The sequence below is a fragment of the Oenanthe melanoleuca genome, chromosome 14, assembly GCF_029582105.1.
Source record: "Oenanthe melanoleuca isolate GR-GAL-2019-014 chromosome 14, OMel1.0, whole genome shotgun sequence".
NCBI classification, from domain to species: domain Eukaryota; kingdom Metazoa; phylum Chordata; class Aves; order Passeriformes; family Muscicapidae; genus Oenanthe; species Oenanthe melanoleuca.
In genome coordinates, this window is record NC_079348.1 from 3,894,565 (window position 1) to 3,907,208 (window position 12,644).

Genomic DNA, 12,644 nt, shown 5'->3' on the forward strand with positions numbered 1-12,644 from the left:
TCCCTGCCTGCGCTCTGCCCCCAGCGCCAAGGAAATTAAAGGCTTGCTCGGAATTTGAATCCCGCCTGGAAAAACTTCATTGGACAAGTGCATCGCTCTGCATTTCAGGAAAGGGATGGATTTTACGGTCGGAGAATGCTAAAAGGTGAGCGCGGGCAGGGAAGCGGGATCGGGGTAGGATGTCCGAGCCGGCGGAGCGGATCCCTGGAGCCGCGGGCAGCGCTGCGAGCCAGTGCCTGACATCAGCCACATCCTGAGGCACCTGGAGGGCCGGGGACACGTGCCGGACACGCCGAGCCAGGTGAGCAGAACCCGCTTTTGGCAATCCAAAAAGCGTCCCAAAGCCCGGAGCCCTCCGCTGCAGCCCGCACAGCCTGCCCCCCGTCCGCCCTCGTTAACCTCGGGCGACTTAACGCTAAGCTTGTCCCGTCTGAGAACCGTGTCAGGCCACTAATCCTCCCTGAACTATAAACCGTGCACAAAAGCCCTTTGTTTACCCGCTTGGTGTTGAATTTGCGAGCTGACAAGGTAGGACAGGGTCATTGCCTAAGCGCAGCTCCCCCAGGAGCCAGGGAACACCGCACGGAGCTGCTGCGATCTGAGACGGTGCCACTAATGGATTTCTAATATGGCCCATATTTATCTATTTTATTTATGTATTGTAATCACCATAGCAGCCACATACAGAACATACTTGCACCGAGTTCCATGTGCTGCTCTGCAGCGTGCATGCACGGGGGCTAGGCTGATTGTTTTGTCAAAAAGAACTTGGCAATAAGTTGTTAACACAGCCAAAGGGGATTTCTGGCACGTTGTTTAGGAAGGACCGACACAGGTCTATGCAGCACTTGTGTTATTTGCCGTTATGCTAATGCAAACAGGCTTTATCCCCAGTAAAAATGGGGAAGGCACAGATAACAGCTGTAGGTCACAACATTCTTCTCAAGTTTTTGGCCATCTTCAGATGATTTACGTAGACCTCAGTGAGGCACAGAGAGTGAAATCAAAGCCTGCCTTCTGCAAGGCAAGCAAAAATAATGATAGCTACATCTCTTCTCCAGCAGAGGCAGGAATTCACTGGGACAGATAATAAATAGGTGCCTGTGGAGCAAGAGCAACAGTGCTTGTCCCCCTCATGCTGGTCATCAGCAGATGTTGACAGCAACACACATGCTCACTGCTGGAGAGGGCTGGGGAGGGACTGGATTCCTCCACTTCCACCGAAATATTTCAGTCCTCTTTATCCCCAGCCTGTAGGGTACAAAGTCTGAAGGCAGAGAGAAGAGACCTCCCAGCATTTCCAGCTCAGTACCAGCAGAATGCATGAATTTAGTACAGCAAGTGCAGATGTGCATCTGCAGGTGCAGTGTTGCTCTTTCCTTGGAAATCACACACTTTTAAAGGGTCATTTTGTTATTCTCATGTCACACAGAAATGGATGACTCACCCACTTAAAGAATGACCTGGAGAACACCCAGTGGCCAAAAGTAACATGCATAAGTTGAAACATGAACTGTTCTAATAAAGCTATGAAAATAGCTGTGGCAGTATTTAAATAGTAAGAAGTTTCTAGTAAGAAGTTTCTAGTCTAATTTATTAATCCATATTTTGAACTTGTCACACAAAATTATCACAAAATTAGAGCTGAAGATGTAATTCAAGAACATTCATTTAAAACAAAAAAAGCAAAGTTATGATTCATAATAGAACAGGACCCTACATGAAGTTCTGGGCAGACCCACAGTTCATATTGCAGAGTCAGGTCTCTGTTTTGCCTCCCCTGCATAGATCCTTTGCAGAAATGACAGCACCTTCCTAGCTCAGGAACCACAGCAATCATTCCCACACCAATCAACAAGTCTGCTGTGCACTGCTCTTGGAGCTAAATTTATCTTTGTGCAGAGGAACTCATTAAAGTCTTTATTTAACATTTCAGAGAAGGAAAGCTTAGGTGGAACTTACACAACACATATCGCTTGTACTGACATCTCAAGCTCAAGTGATATTCCTCCCCATTACTTCCTCAGCAAAAATATAAATATTATCTTTAAAGTATGGGATATTTTTGTTCATAGTGATGCATTTTTCAGAAGCCAAGCAGCATGAGTGACCACTGTTAATGGAATATGTTCTTTTCAAACACACAACATAGAAAGAGATGTATTTTCTCTATCAGAAGTTGTGACAAAATACAGATATTCTAGCAGTCACACCAGGGTTTTTTAGTCATGTCTATGTTATCAAAGCCAATTCTGTGCACAGTGACCTATCCTTCAGACTTTTCCTCTGGAAGGATCCCGTGTTGCTTTGCTAAGTTGGGTACAATAGAAAAGAACTATTGGGAACCAATTTCTCATGTTTCTACCAGTCTTGGAGGTCCCATATCATCAGGAGTACTTTGTCCTCAACAAGGAAACACATCTTCATCACAATCAAGAGTTCCTAATAGCTCATGGCAATTGTCCCTACAGCAATGCTTGTTGGTAAAAGAGCTGTTTGGAAAGAGTCCATAAGGTTTTGAAACAGTGAGAAAAATAGATGGAAGTATTTCAAAGGAGGAAGGACAAACACTTTGTTTTAACCTCCCCCATTTAAGTCTTTGTGAAGGAAAAGATCTGGGATTATAAACAACAAGTTGAACAGCCATTCAAAAATGCTGAAATTCAACAATAAAGGTGCAAACACCAGAGTCTGCTGAACACCTGGATAGCCTGTGTTCAATGAAACAACATTCATGCCTGCACTGGGGGAAAAAGAGTGTTGCCATCCCTTTCAAATGAACATGACCTGACACTTGTTGAATATGGTAAAGCTTCAAGGTGTCTCCTTTCCTATTTATACCAGTGGTTCATGCTCACAGTGCTGGATTCACTCAGCTGAGTATATTTAGTTTGCTCGGTCTCAAATTGACAGCTTCTCTGTAATGTACCCATTCTGCCTTAAAAATGGAACATAATTAACATACAGCTGGAGAAGGTATATTTTTGCCATTTATGGGAAAGATTAGTGAAGCTGAAGACTAAATATTAAGTAGAAAATAAATGATTATTGATCTGTAGGAAATGTGGCTTTCCCTACAATTCAAACAGGAATCCTTGTATTTGACTTAGGAAGACATTTTTGTTAAAAACAAGGTCAACAAAACCCATAAAAAAATTCATACCTCCTTACCACCAAGCTGCCACTGTTTTCAACTGCAGAGTTAACAGGATGTATAGCTACAGGGAATGAATGTCCTGGGACATATACACTACTCTCAAACACTCCATATTCTCCCAGACAGAACTTTTTTTTCCTTAATTTCTTAATAAAACCAGCAGTATTTTTAATCAGTTATACTAAGATCTTCTTCAAAACCTAGCTAAATAATCCAGAATGTGTTTCATCCATACCTACATTTACATACATTCAGCTGCACAGGCACACCTAGGCAGGAACACACAACTTTCAATTTGTCATGCACAAGGCCCAAGAGAAGACACTCAAAAAACCAGAGTGGGCAGGATTAATTTCTTTAGCAGAATGTGATCATTTCATGATTCAGTCACCCTAAAATAGACACCCACAGCAGCACTTGGAACATGAGCAGCCTGTCCTGCACCTTCATTCCAACCTCAGCACATCTTGCCTCTTGGTTTGCTTTACAATGGGATAAATGGTTTGAGAGACAGAGAACTGGACCCTCAGTTAGGCTGTGGAAACAGAGACATCATTAAACAAAATGAGGAAGAAATGTGATGAGCATTACTGATTTTTACATTTGACTTCCTGCCTAGTGATAACCAGAGACGGATGATTGAGATTGTGACAATTAATTTGTGTAAAATGATCCTTCTTCTAAATATATAATTTCCACTAAGAGACCTTTGAACACCTGTACACAGAATTTGAAAATGTTTAAAGAAACAAGTACTATGAAGCTGCACTATAAAGCTGTATTTCAGGCACAGTTCAGTTGCCACAGAATATCCTGTTTTAAGAAGTTCTTAAAGTTCTCAAGGAGAATGATAAAGGAGGAAATGTTTTAAAGAGCTGGCATGAATTACATGATCTAACTTTCCTTCAGGTCTGCTTGCTGCTCCTCAACTCCCCATGAGCAAGTGCAAGTGGCACTTAACTTGACTGGTAGGGAGAAAGAATTTGAATTTGTTTGTAAGTTTGAAATGGTCTCCTGAAAGTTCCTTAAGAAAATTCCATCCATAATTTTGAAAGTCTCTGAAAATAAAGTGCAACCCATTCCAAAATCCTATTTATTCAGCAACACTCTACATGCTTTCTGCTCTTGTGAGCTCTCTTGTAACTATATATCTATGATACCGAGTTTTAAGCTCTCCAAATTTATCACACAGCTGAAAATACTGAAATGACATCTGGTTTTTATAGCATCAGGTGCACCTTCATTATGCATTTGTGAGGCAGAGCAGAAAATTGAAAAACAATTATGATTTAAGAAGCTAAATTAAAACCTGTTGACTGTTTAGTAAAAATGTTCCATAAAATCTGTTCTTATTCCAGCAGACCACACTGAAAAATATAATTGTAAAAGCAGCACAAAACAAGGTGCTGGTAATGTTTGCTTATTTTGGAATTAAGGCATCTAGCAAGTTATCCTAAAATAACATTTCAATAATAAGTAGCTTAAGCATATTTATAAAATAAGCACCAGAATTTACATGGACAGAATTTACAACTCATGATAGCTTTAAAGCCAGACTTTACCTGCTGAACTTAGATTTTCCATCTTTGATAAACCAAGTAAAAATACAAAAGGAAACAACAGCTGCCCATGTAATTTTAAAGTGGATAAAAAAACTAGAGTGGATAACTACAGATGGAATAATATGTGAAATACAAGAAACTCTGGACCCACCAATGGGAGGATTAAGTTTATCACACACCTGTAGGGATCAAAAGAAAGTTTTAAGATAGGAACAACAAGGAACTTCTTCATGGCACCCAGGGCAGCACAGGACTGGAGATGGTCATTAGAAAACACAGATGGTCAAAGGTAAATGTTTGAGTTGTTACTGAACCAAGAGTCAACATTTCCATCGTGCATGGGGATAATGGCTACAGTGGGATTAGACTGCAGAGCTTTGAAAGTGAAGTAGTTTATGCCTGGCAGAAAAAAAAGAGAGCAAAGGAAGAGAGAGATTAACAGCAAATGGAAGGTCCATCTCAAGGGAAATCCTGATCTTCAAAACAAAAATTTTAAAAAAATTAACTAGTCTGGAAAAAAGCCAAGATGTCAGAATGCACTGCTGAATGGCAACAGAAAAGCTTTGTATTTCTTTTTGTAATTGCAAACAATAAAATATACTTTGAAACAGAAAAATTAAGATACAATCAAAATGAAAATATTCTACCTTAATGAGAGACATTCCATTATTGGAATGTGAAATGAACAAGCAGATGTGATACTTCTCTGTTGAAGATTGAAGTAAAAGTCAATTACGTTTCCTAAAACATGTTAAGTAAAACTGCAATCTGCAAAGGAAAAAAAAAATCAAGTTTAAATTTCCTCATATTTTCTTTTGGTTTTTTTTAAACTTTCTTTAAAAATTAATACTTTCCCCTGCAGTACTGGGAGCTAAAATTGTACTGGAAGGTTCATAAGGTGCAAAATGGAGATAAGATCTCCTGCCAGGGATGCAGGAAGCATGGTTACTGAAATGTGAAGTCAAGGACAACAGGAAAGACTGGAAAAGTTAGGGAAGCCAGGAAAATCAGAACCTGTTTTTCTATTAAGATAGCAAAGAGAAAACATTGAACTTCCTGCACAGATTCTTCCAGATTCAGTGAGGGAACTCTTCAGTTATTTAAGTCTTTCCTCACATCTGTCATTGAACCTTAAAAACTTTTGACTCCAAAAATTCCAAAGCAGTTTTGAAGCCCTGGCTTATCTCCCACTGTACATGACCAACCAAGCATCCAGGAACAATAAGTGGTGCAAATCCATGACAGATTCCAACTTCCAAGTCACAGAAAGTTGTCACAGCCACATTTATATAATTTAAGTACTTGATGATTTCAATCTGCCATACCTTATGAACAATAGGAATAGAAAATCTGAAATAAATACATGAAATGCATGAAATAGGGCCCAGCAGCAAGGCCAGGAGAGATTGAGGTTGTGTAGAATGATGATAGACCTGGGCTCTACAGCTTCCAAACAATGTAAAGCTGAGCTTAGCCACCAAAGGAGAGAAACAGTGAGCAAAGCTCTGAGTAGTAGGCAATAAAAGTGTGCATAATATTTTTCAACTCCTAGCTTATAGTTATTTAAGGGCTGTTTAACTACTGTAATTAACATAATTAAGAGTTCTGGTCTGTGCTTTCTAATGTTTAGGTGCATGATTCAATTCTAGTTGCAGTCAGGGTTTCTAAATTTCAAGTGTTTTTAAGATCAGCAGAACATTCTGTTACTGCATTGCTAGGCTAGGTTTGGCCAAGGGTGAGATGTTGTGGTTAGCAATATCTGATGACTGATCTGAGATGCAAGTTCATAATTACTTCAAGGATTTCTGCTGCTCTAAAGAAGGCAGTGGGAATTATTCAAAGAACCAGAAAAACAGTGATATATACTGAGAATGCACACAGCACACAAAATGGAGAGAAATGCATAAACTCTGCATACAGGAGGCCCTCACTGGCAAAATATATAGAATGTTCTTAAGTTGACAGTTTTATAACTCTAAATGGTTTTGCAAATGAAATCCAAACAAAAGAGCAGAGATGTACTCTAAATCACTCAGCAATTGGTGGTTAGAAAAACCAGCAACCACTAACTCCTGCAAACAAAAACAGTTGCCTTAGGAAAGCTTAATGAATGGGAAAGATGTCAGAGTTTTTGTTGTTCTTCTTTCAGCTTTATTTTTCTATATTCCTGAATCTATACACATAATGATTCAGTTCACCCTGACAAATACTGTATAACTGACTATCAATCACAGCAACTTTTTATATGTTGAGAGCAGTCAGATACCAAGTGATAAAGTGAGTTCAGGCAGAGGGCATATGTTAAGCAGCTGTGAGTCCTTTACTCTGTCTGTAACCTAAAAGCTTAATGTCATTACACAGAGCTCTGATTTCTTCCTTGCCTGCCTTACACTCCAATACCCACATTATATGGAATAGAGATTATTAACTTAATGGAAGAAATACAGCCACATAGTGACTGCAGTGGGAAAAACAATGTGCTTATAAATTAGATGGAGCATATTCTGCTTACAGTGAAAGATTACACAACCAAATGCTTCTGTTTAGGCTCTAAAGAAAGCTTTACACCCATGACTAAAAATCACAGGTAATAGTTTTAGCAAAAATCTAAACCTCATAAGTCAGTACTGCTGCCACAAGACACACTCTCCATCTTCTCCCACCTCTTCCTTGGCACAAGCGTTTGCACGGTTTTGTAAACCCATTTGGGTGGAAGTTACCTCTCTGCCCCTCACAAATGTTACTTTAATACCAAATCAGTTTGTTAATTTGATTCCCTGTGAACATTTCTGCCAGCAAAAGGAGGAGGTGATGGAAAGGTGGAAGAAGCGGATGTGCAGCTTGTGGGATCCCACTTTTTGCACCCTCTGGCTGAAGACACCATTCCTTAAAATAAACTTAAGTGTAAAATATGTAATGTTGCTGTGTGTATCCTGCCTTTTACATACTGGGGTGATGAACTGCAGCTTGTCAACTCTCAAATTTGGATGTTTGGTATTTGTTGCCCTTTAGTAGCATCATGCATTGCTGTTTTGGGCTTTCAATTATTTCCCTCTAATTTCAAAATGACAGCAGAAGTCTAGAAAAGGCAGAAAGCGCAATTTTTGCTTCCAAGGGTCTGAATTCAGGTTTCACACTGTTAAAAAATTATAATTTTGATTTCTTGCAAATGCAAACAAGTAAATTTTAAAAATGGCAACAGACAACCAGTATAGCAGTTAATAAATGTCTTACAGTGTACAGGACTCACATTTCCAGAATACTGAGAGTGTTTGTATAAAAGGGAAGTTCCCCTCTGTTCTTCATGCTCTCAGGTGAGCTGCTGGCTCAATTAGTGTCTCCTCTGGCTGCTGGAGCTGTGACTCCCTGATCTGCAGTGTCCAGCACAGACACTGATCACCTGCCCATGAGAACCTCTGAGGCACAGCCAGGGACAAACAGGCAGCTTCCACTGGAGCTGTCCAGGTTTTGTAGCCATTTCCAGGTACAACTCCAGTGAGAAGATGCTGGTTTGCTTCCTGCAGTGTTGAATGAGCAAGAAAATCCCCTTCACTCACTACCTACACACCAGTGCTCAATAAACACATCAGAAATAAGTCTTCTGTGGCAAAAATTAGTGGATTTGCTTGCTCATTCTGGAGTGGGTAATGGTAGCAGTCAATTATTGAGCTGCTCCAGCAGTTTAACAGATGATGAGTTCAAAATGAAATTCCACTTGTATCATTTAGCTAATTAAACAAATAAATGCTGCCATCTAATCATAACTCATACCCCTAACTTCATTAAGATACTTAATATGATAAAGAAAATATGTTATCTTCATATACAGTACAAATAAAAACATATTGCAAGCTGTGGTAAAGGCAGTTTAAGAACAGCAAGTCTGGCCATCCTCTGTCGTTCCCTTTGCATTTCCTTTTGGACTTGCATCACAACATTCAGTTCAGCAACAACTCAAAGCAAGTGGCCTGTTAAGATTTAAGCTCTAGAGCCTTTAAAAAAGCCTCACAGTTCTGTAAAAAGAACATCCAATAATCACCCAAGTCTGTAAGCTCACACTGTGACAGGAGACACTACCAGCAGAAGGAACAGAGCAATTGTAGGAATCAAAGGAGATTTTGAAATCTTGCTGCCAAAACCTTAATTTGGTCTATTTAAAACTCTTCATCATGCAAAAATATCTTTGACATGCCTATGTGTATCTGAGTCTTCTGTTATTGGCTAATTAGTAGAAATCTTACCCTAACAGTGTGAAAAAGGAGTTCTCACCTTCTACTTCCAGAGCAGAAAGAGGAATGGTACCTAATACCAGTGATTCAAACCCTGCCAGGACCTTAAAGCACAGCCATTGAGCTAGAAGTTATCAGACATCTAAATTGAGAATTTCCACCTGGGAACTGTGTTTATTTAGTGTCAGGACAGACTGTTCTGCTTTCCAAACCCACACATGTTTATCTCAAATTCAAACTAATGTTCAACTATCAAGTTATGTTTCTGCCAAATATATATATATATATATATATGTGCTTCAGCCAATCAGTGTATCTACAGAAGAAGTAAGGACTTAAATTTGATACACTGGTGTGACTTTCTCTTAAATAAAAGGGTAAAATCAAAAGAGTGTGAACTTCCACAGTTTAGTTGTTTCATGAACTAAAAAAAAAAAAAAAAATTGAATGTTTGTCTGACTTATTTTCATGGAAAGGGTCTTTTATTTTGACCACAGTACTTAGGGTCACTGAGGAGTGTTCAGGTACAAAATGTCTAATTGTTCAAACATTTGGTCAATTTGTTTTCTAAACCTAAAGCAATATTTGATCAGTTGAACAAATACTTGAAATGCATTTGGCTAGTTATCTATTTAGAAAGAGAACAAATTTATTTAAAAGGGTTTCTTTTACCCTTTGCTCACCTCAGAACAAAAGTAAGAGCTCACAAGTTGAGCTCACAAGATTTTAGGATTTTTTAATAATTTTTTTAACCTGGTCTCAGAATGGACCTCCTAAGAGATTATTGATGTCAGACCACCAGTGATAATGGGAAATGTTTTAGGAAAAGGAGTGCCTTAACAGGAAAAGACATACATGCTGTAAGAACTGATACAGCAAAACTCCCTTCCTTTACCACTTAAGAAAGCAGAACTGGCTCAGGATGTCTTTGTCATTTATGTAAAAGGAACACACATTTGACAGTAGGAGCATGCATATTAAAATCTATGCAAAATTTCTGACTAACTACAAAAGACAAAGTCTAAAGAAGTGAAAAGTGCAGTCATATCAGGGTTTGTTTTCAGTTTAAAACTGGCACATGATCAAAAGACTTGAGATGCAGTTGTTGCTTGCAAATGGAAAATTAGCCTGAAACACCTCCTAAGCTGTTCAACCAATACATTTACTAGAAATAAAAGCAGAAAAATATCTAATACAGCTCCTCTTACAAGCAACTGTCAAGAGTTTTTAGGCATTTTTATCTATTCAAAGAGTAGATCTACTGCCAAACAGCCTGTATATCTTTCCTTTTCAAATAAAAAACTACTTTAAATCCCCTTTGGGAGGTGTCAGAAACATAACCCATATAATAGAGCCTACAGACCTCTACAGGCTTCTGAAATCCTTCATCCCTAGGAAAAGCCTCATATCTTTCACTACTTTCCTTTTAGCTTCTTAGATTAAAGTTTGCATTTGGATTTTAGTCAAATTAGGCTTAATGTTCCTGGTACTGTCACAGTTTCAAATATTTAGAATTTTCCTAATTCTGTCCCAAAACTTTTAAATTGTCTGTCTTCCTTGCAAAGTGGCTGCAGTAGGACACCAACTGCAGATTCTCTGAAATTCTTCTGAAGTTACAGTGAGGGAGATGCCATTTGTCAATTCTACTTTAGCATATGTTCAGTATATAAAGTTATTTAAGTGCTGTACAATAAATAACACGGCAACATAAGCTTTCAACACATTTGGAAGCAAAGTAATAAAAACAGTCTTGTTTTGGCCAAAGTGCAAAAATTTATTCGCAACAAATGTTGCAAATAGGAAGCCACAAAATCCACTACAAAGACAGACAATCCCGTGGCATTTTTGTGGCTCTTTCTCCAGAGTGATAATCAGAATTTTAAAAACTGGGCCATATAATACCTGACCTGCTGGGTTATCAGTGCCTTTTGTGGCTGTGTCCCCATGGCACGTGCTCAGCTGTAGGTGACAACCAGCAGCACGAGCAAAAAGCCACAGCAGCACTTCTGTGCCCTCATTAACACAGAACCCAGGGTACAAAGGGCTCCACACCAAGTGGAAAGGAAAATGGATTTATGGTATCAGCACATACATTTTAAAGAGCTGGAGTGACTCCACAGTAATGAAGAACTCCTTGGGATAATCGTTCACAGAGTATCTGGCTTGTGGTGACTCCCAGGCAGGGATCTTGCAGAAAGTGAGTAATTAGAACCTATTACAATAAGATTAAGATGTCTTTGCCTGAACAAGCATTGGATATAGCATCATCCTTCAGGGAGAATGATGGGTGAAGGTGTTAGCTGCACTCCCACCAGCTCTTCTGGAAGCTCTGAGGTGGAGACACGTCTGACAAAGCTGCAGAATTCATTCAGTGCTCCTGGGGACACTGGGTCACACAGGTGTGCCCACTTGTTTCTGCAGTTGGTCGGTTATTTAAGGACCACAGTGAGCAGGTACCAGTTTGGGTGGGAAGATCTCCAGGTTAGTGACAGGAACACTGCTCCTGGCACACCATGGAGCACTTTGCTTGCCTGTGTCTGTCACTCCAAGCAGCACTGGTGGGTTTTGGAGCACTGGGTGTCACCAACTGCCTGGTTTGTTGCCAGAATTTTGTATGATGCCTGGATCATTTGAGGAGCTTCTAGTATATGCCAGCTGGATCACTAGTTTAGGCTTTGCATTTTGCTCTACTGAAGAAAGCCATCTTCAGTAACATTCCCTTCTCCTCAGCTTTTGAGGGAAGTGAATTGAGGAGGGGGCTAAACACTCATAATGATAAATCTGTTTTGAATGTTTATAGAGCTCACATGGCTGACATGAAATCCTTCACAGTTGTGAGTAATTAAAAACTGTAACTCAAGAAATAAAAAGTGTTTGTAGGCAAAACCACAACTGGATCCTCCCTTGCAGCAAAACTGTCTGGTAAGGTCTGGACTTCTATATTTGCTGATATTATATCTGAAGGCATCTCAGTTCAAATGGTTTCCTGATCAAAGATAACATATGGCACCAGAAAGAAAAGAGTCTCTCCAGAGCTGCCAACTCACTGCACCTTCAGCACTGAATCACAGCAGAACCTTTAAACTGGAATGTTACTGAAATGCCAAGTCTAATGCAGATATCAGCACTAAACTTACTGTGCTGTGCCCAAAAACTGCAAGAAATCAAATAAAAGAATTCATAAGCTCCACAAAGAAGATCTGTGGTGGGTACTTTACCCTGGGAACAGTATTATCAAATTCAGTTCCAGTCTGGAAGTTCAGAAAAAAGAGGAAACATTAGCATTTTTCTACTTTAAGAAACGAGGGGGAAACAAAAATCTTTGAATACAGCTCTCTTTCTCACCATCAGATTCATTATACCAAATCATCACAAACCTGTATATTTCTGCTTACTGAAAGTCTTGTGGGCTAATATAGAGGGGGAAAAGCCACTAAAGAAGTCAGAGTTCATCCATACTGTTCTGAAAATGTGGATGACACAATGTAATAATTTTAATTTCTTCATTTGGAATGGTATCTCTCATGCAGTTTGGTCTTTCTGCCCTGATTTAAAATATAAAACCCCCAAATTATAAAAATACATTTCTGTTTTTGGATTTGCTATATTTTTTCACTTTGTCAGGCCTTAAATCCTAGGAATGCCTTTCTCTGATTGCAAGAATACCCTCTTATGTGCCCATGCAAAAAGAACATT

The 12,644-nt window shown here is 39.3% G+C and overlaps 2 protein-coding genes across 3 annotated transcripts in view; one reads left to right on the forward strand and one right to left on the reverse strand.

Annotated features, from left to right (window-relative positions):
• C14H7orf50 (chromosome 14 C7orf50 homolog) overlaps positions 1-12,644 on the reverse strand; it is a 118,762-nt gene that overhangs the window by 30,151 nt on the left and 75,967 nt on the right. The gene's annotated exons all lie outside the window — the stretch shown is intronic.
• The window catches only part of GPR146 (G protein-coupled receptor 146), a 45,421-nt gene continuing 32,843 nt past the window's right edge, over positions 67-12,644 (forward strand). The window contains exon 1 of one of the 2 annotated variants that reach the window (XM_056502934.1): positions 67-145. In XM_056502934.1, the coding sequence (XP_056358909.1) occupies positions 136-145 (10 nt within the window). In that variant the 5' untranslated portion in view covers positions 67-135. Of the gene's footprint in view, positions 146-209; positions 302-12,644 lie in introns of those variants that run through there. The other variant, XM_056502935.1, reaches the window with a different exon arrangement.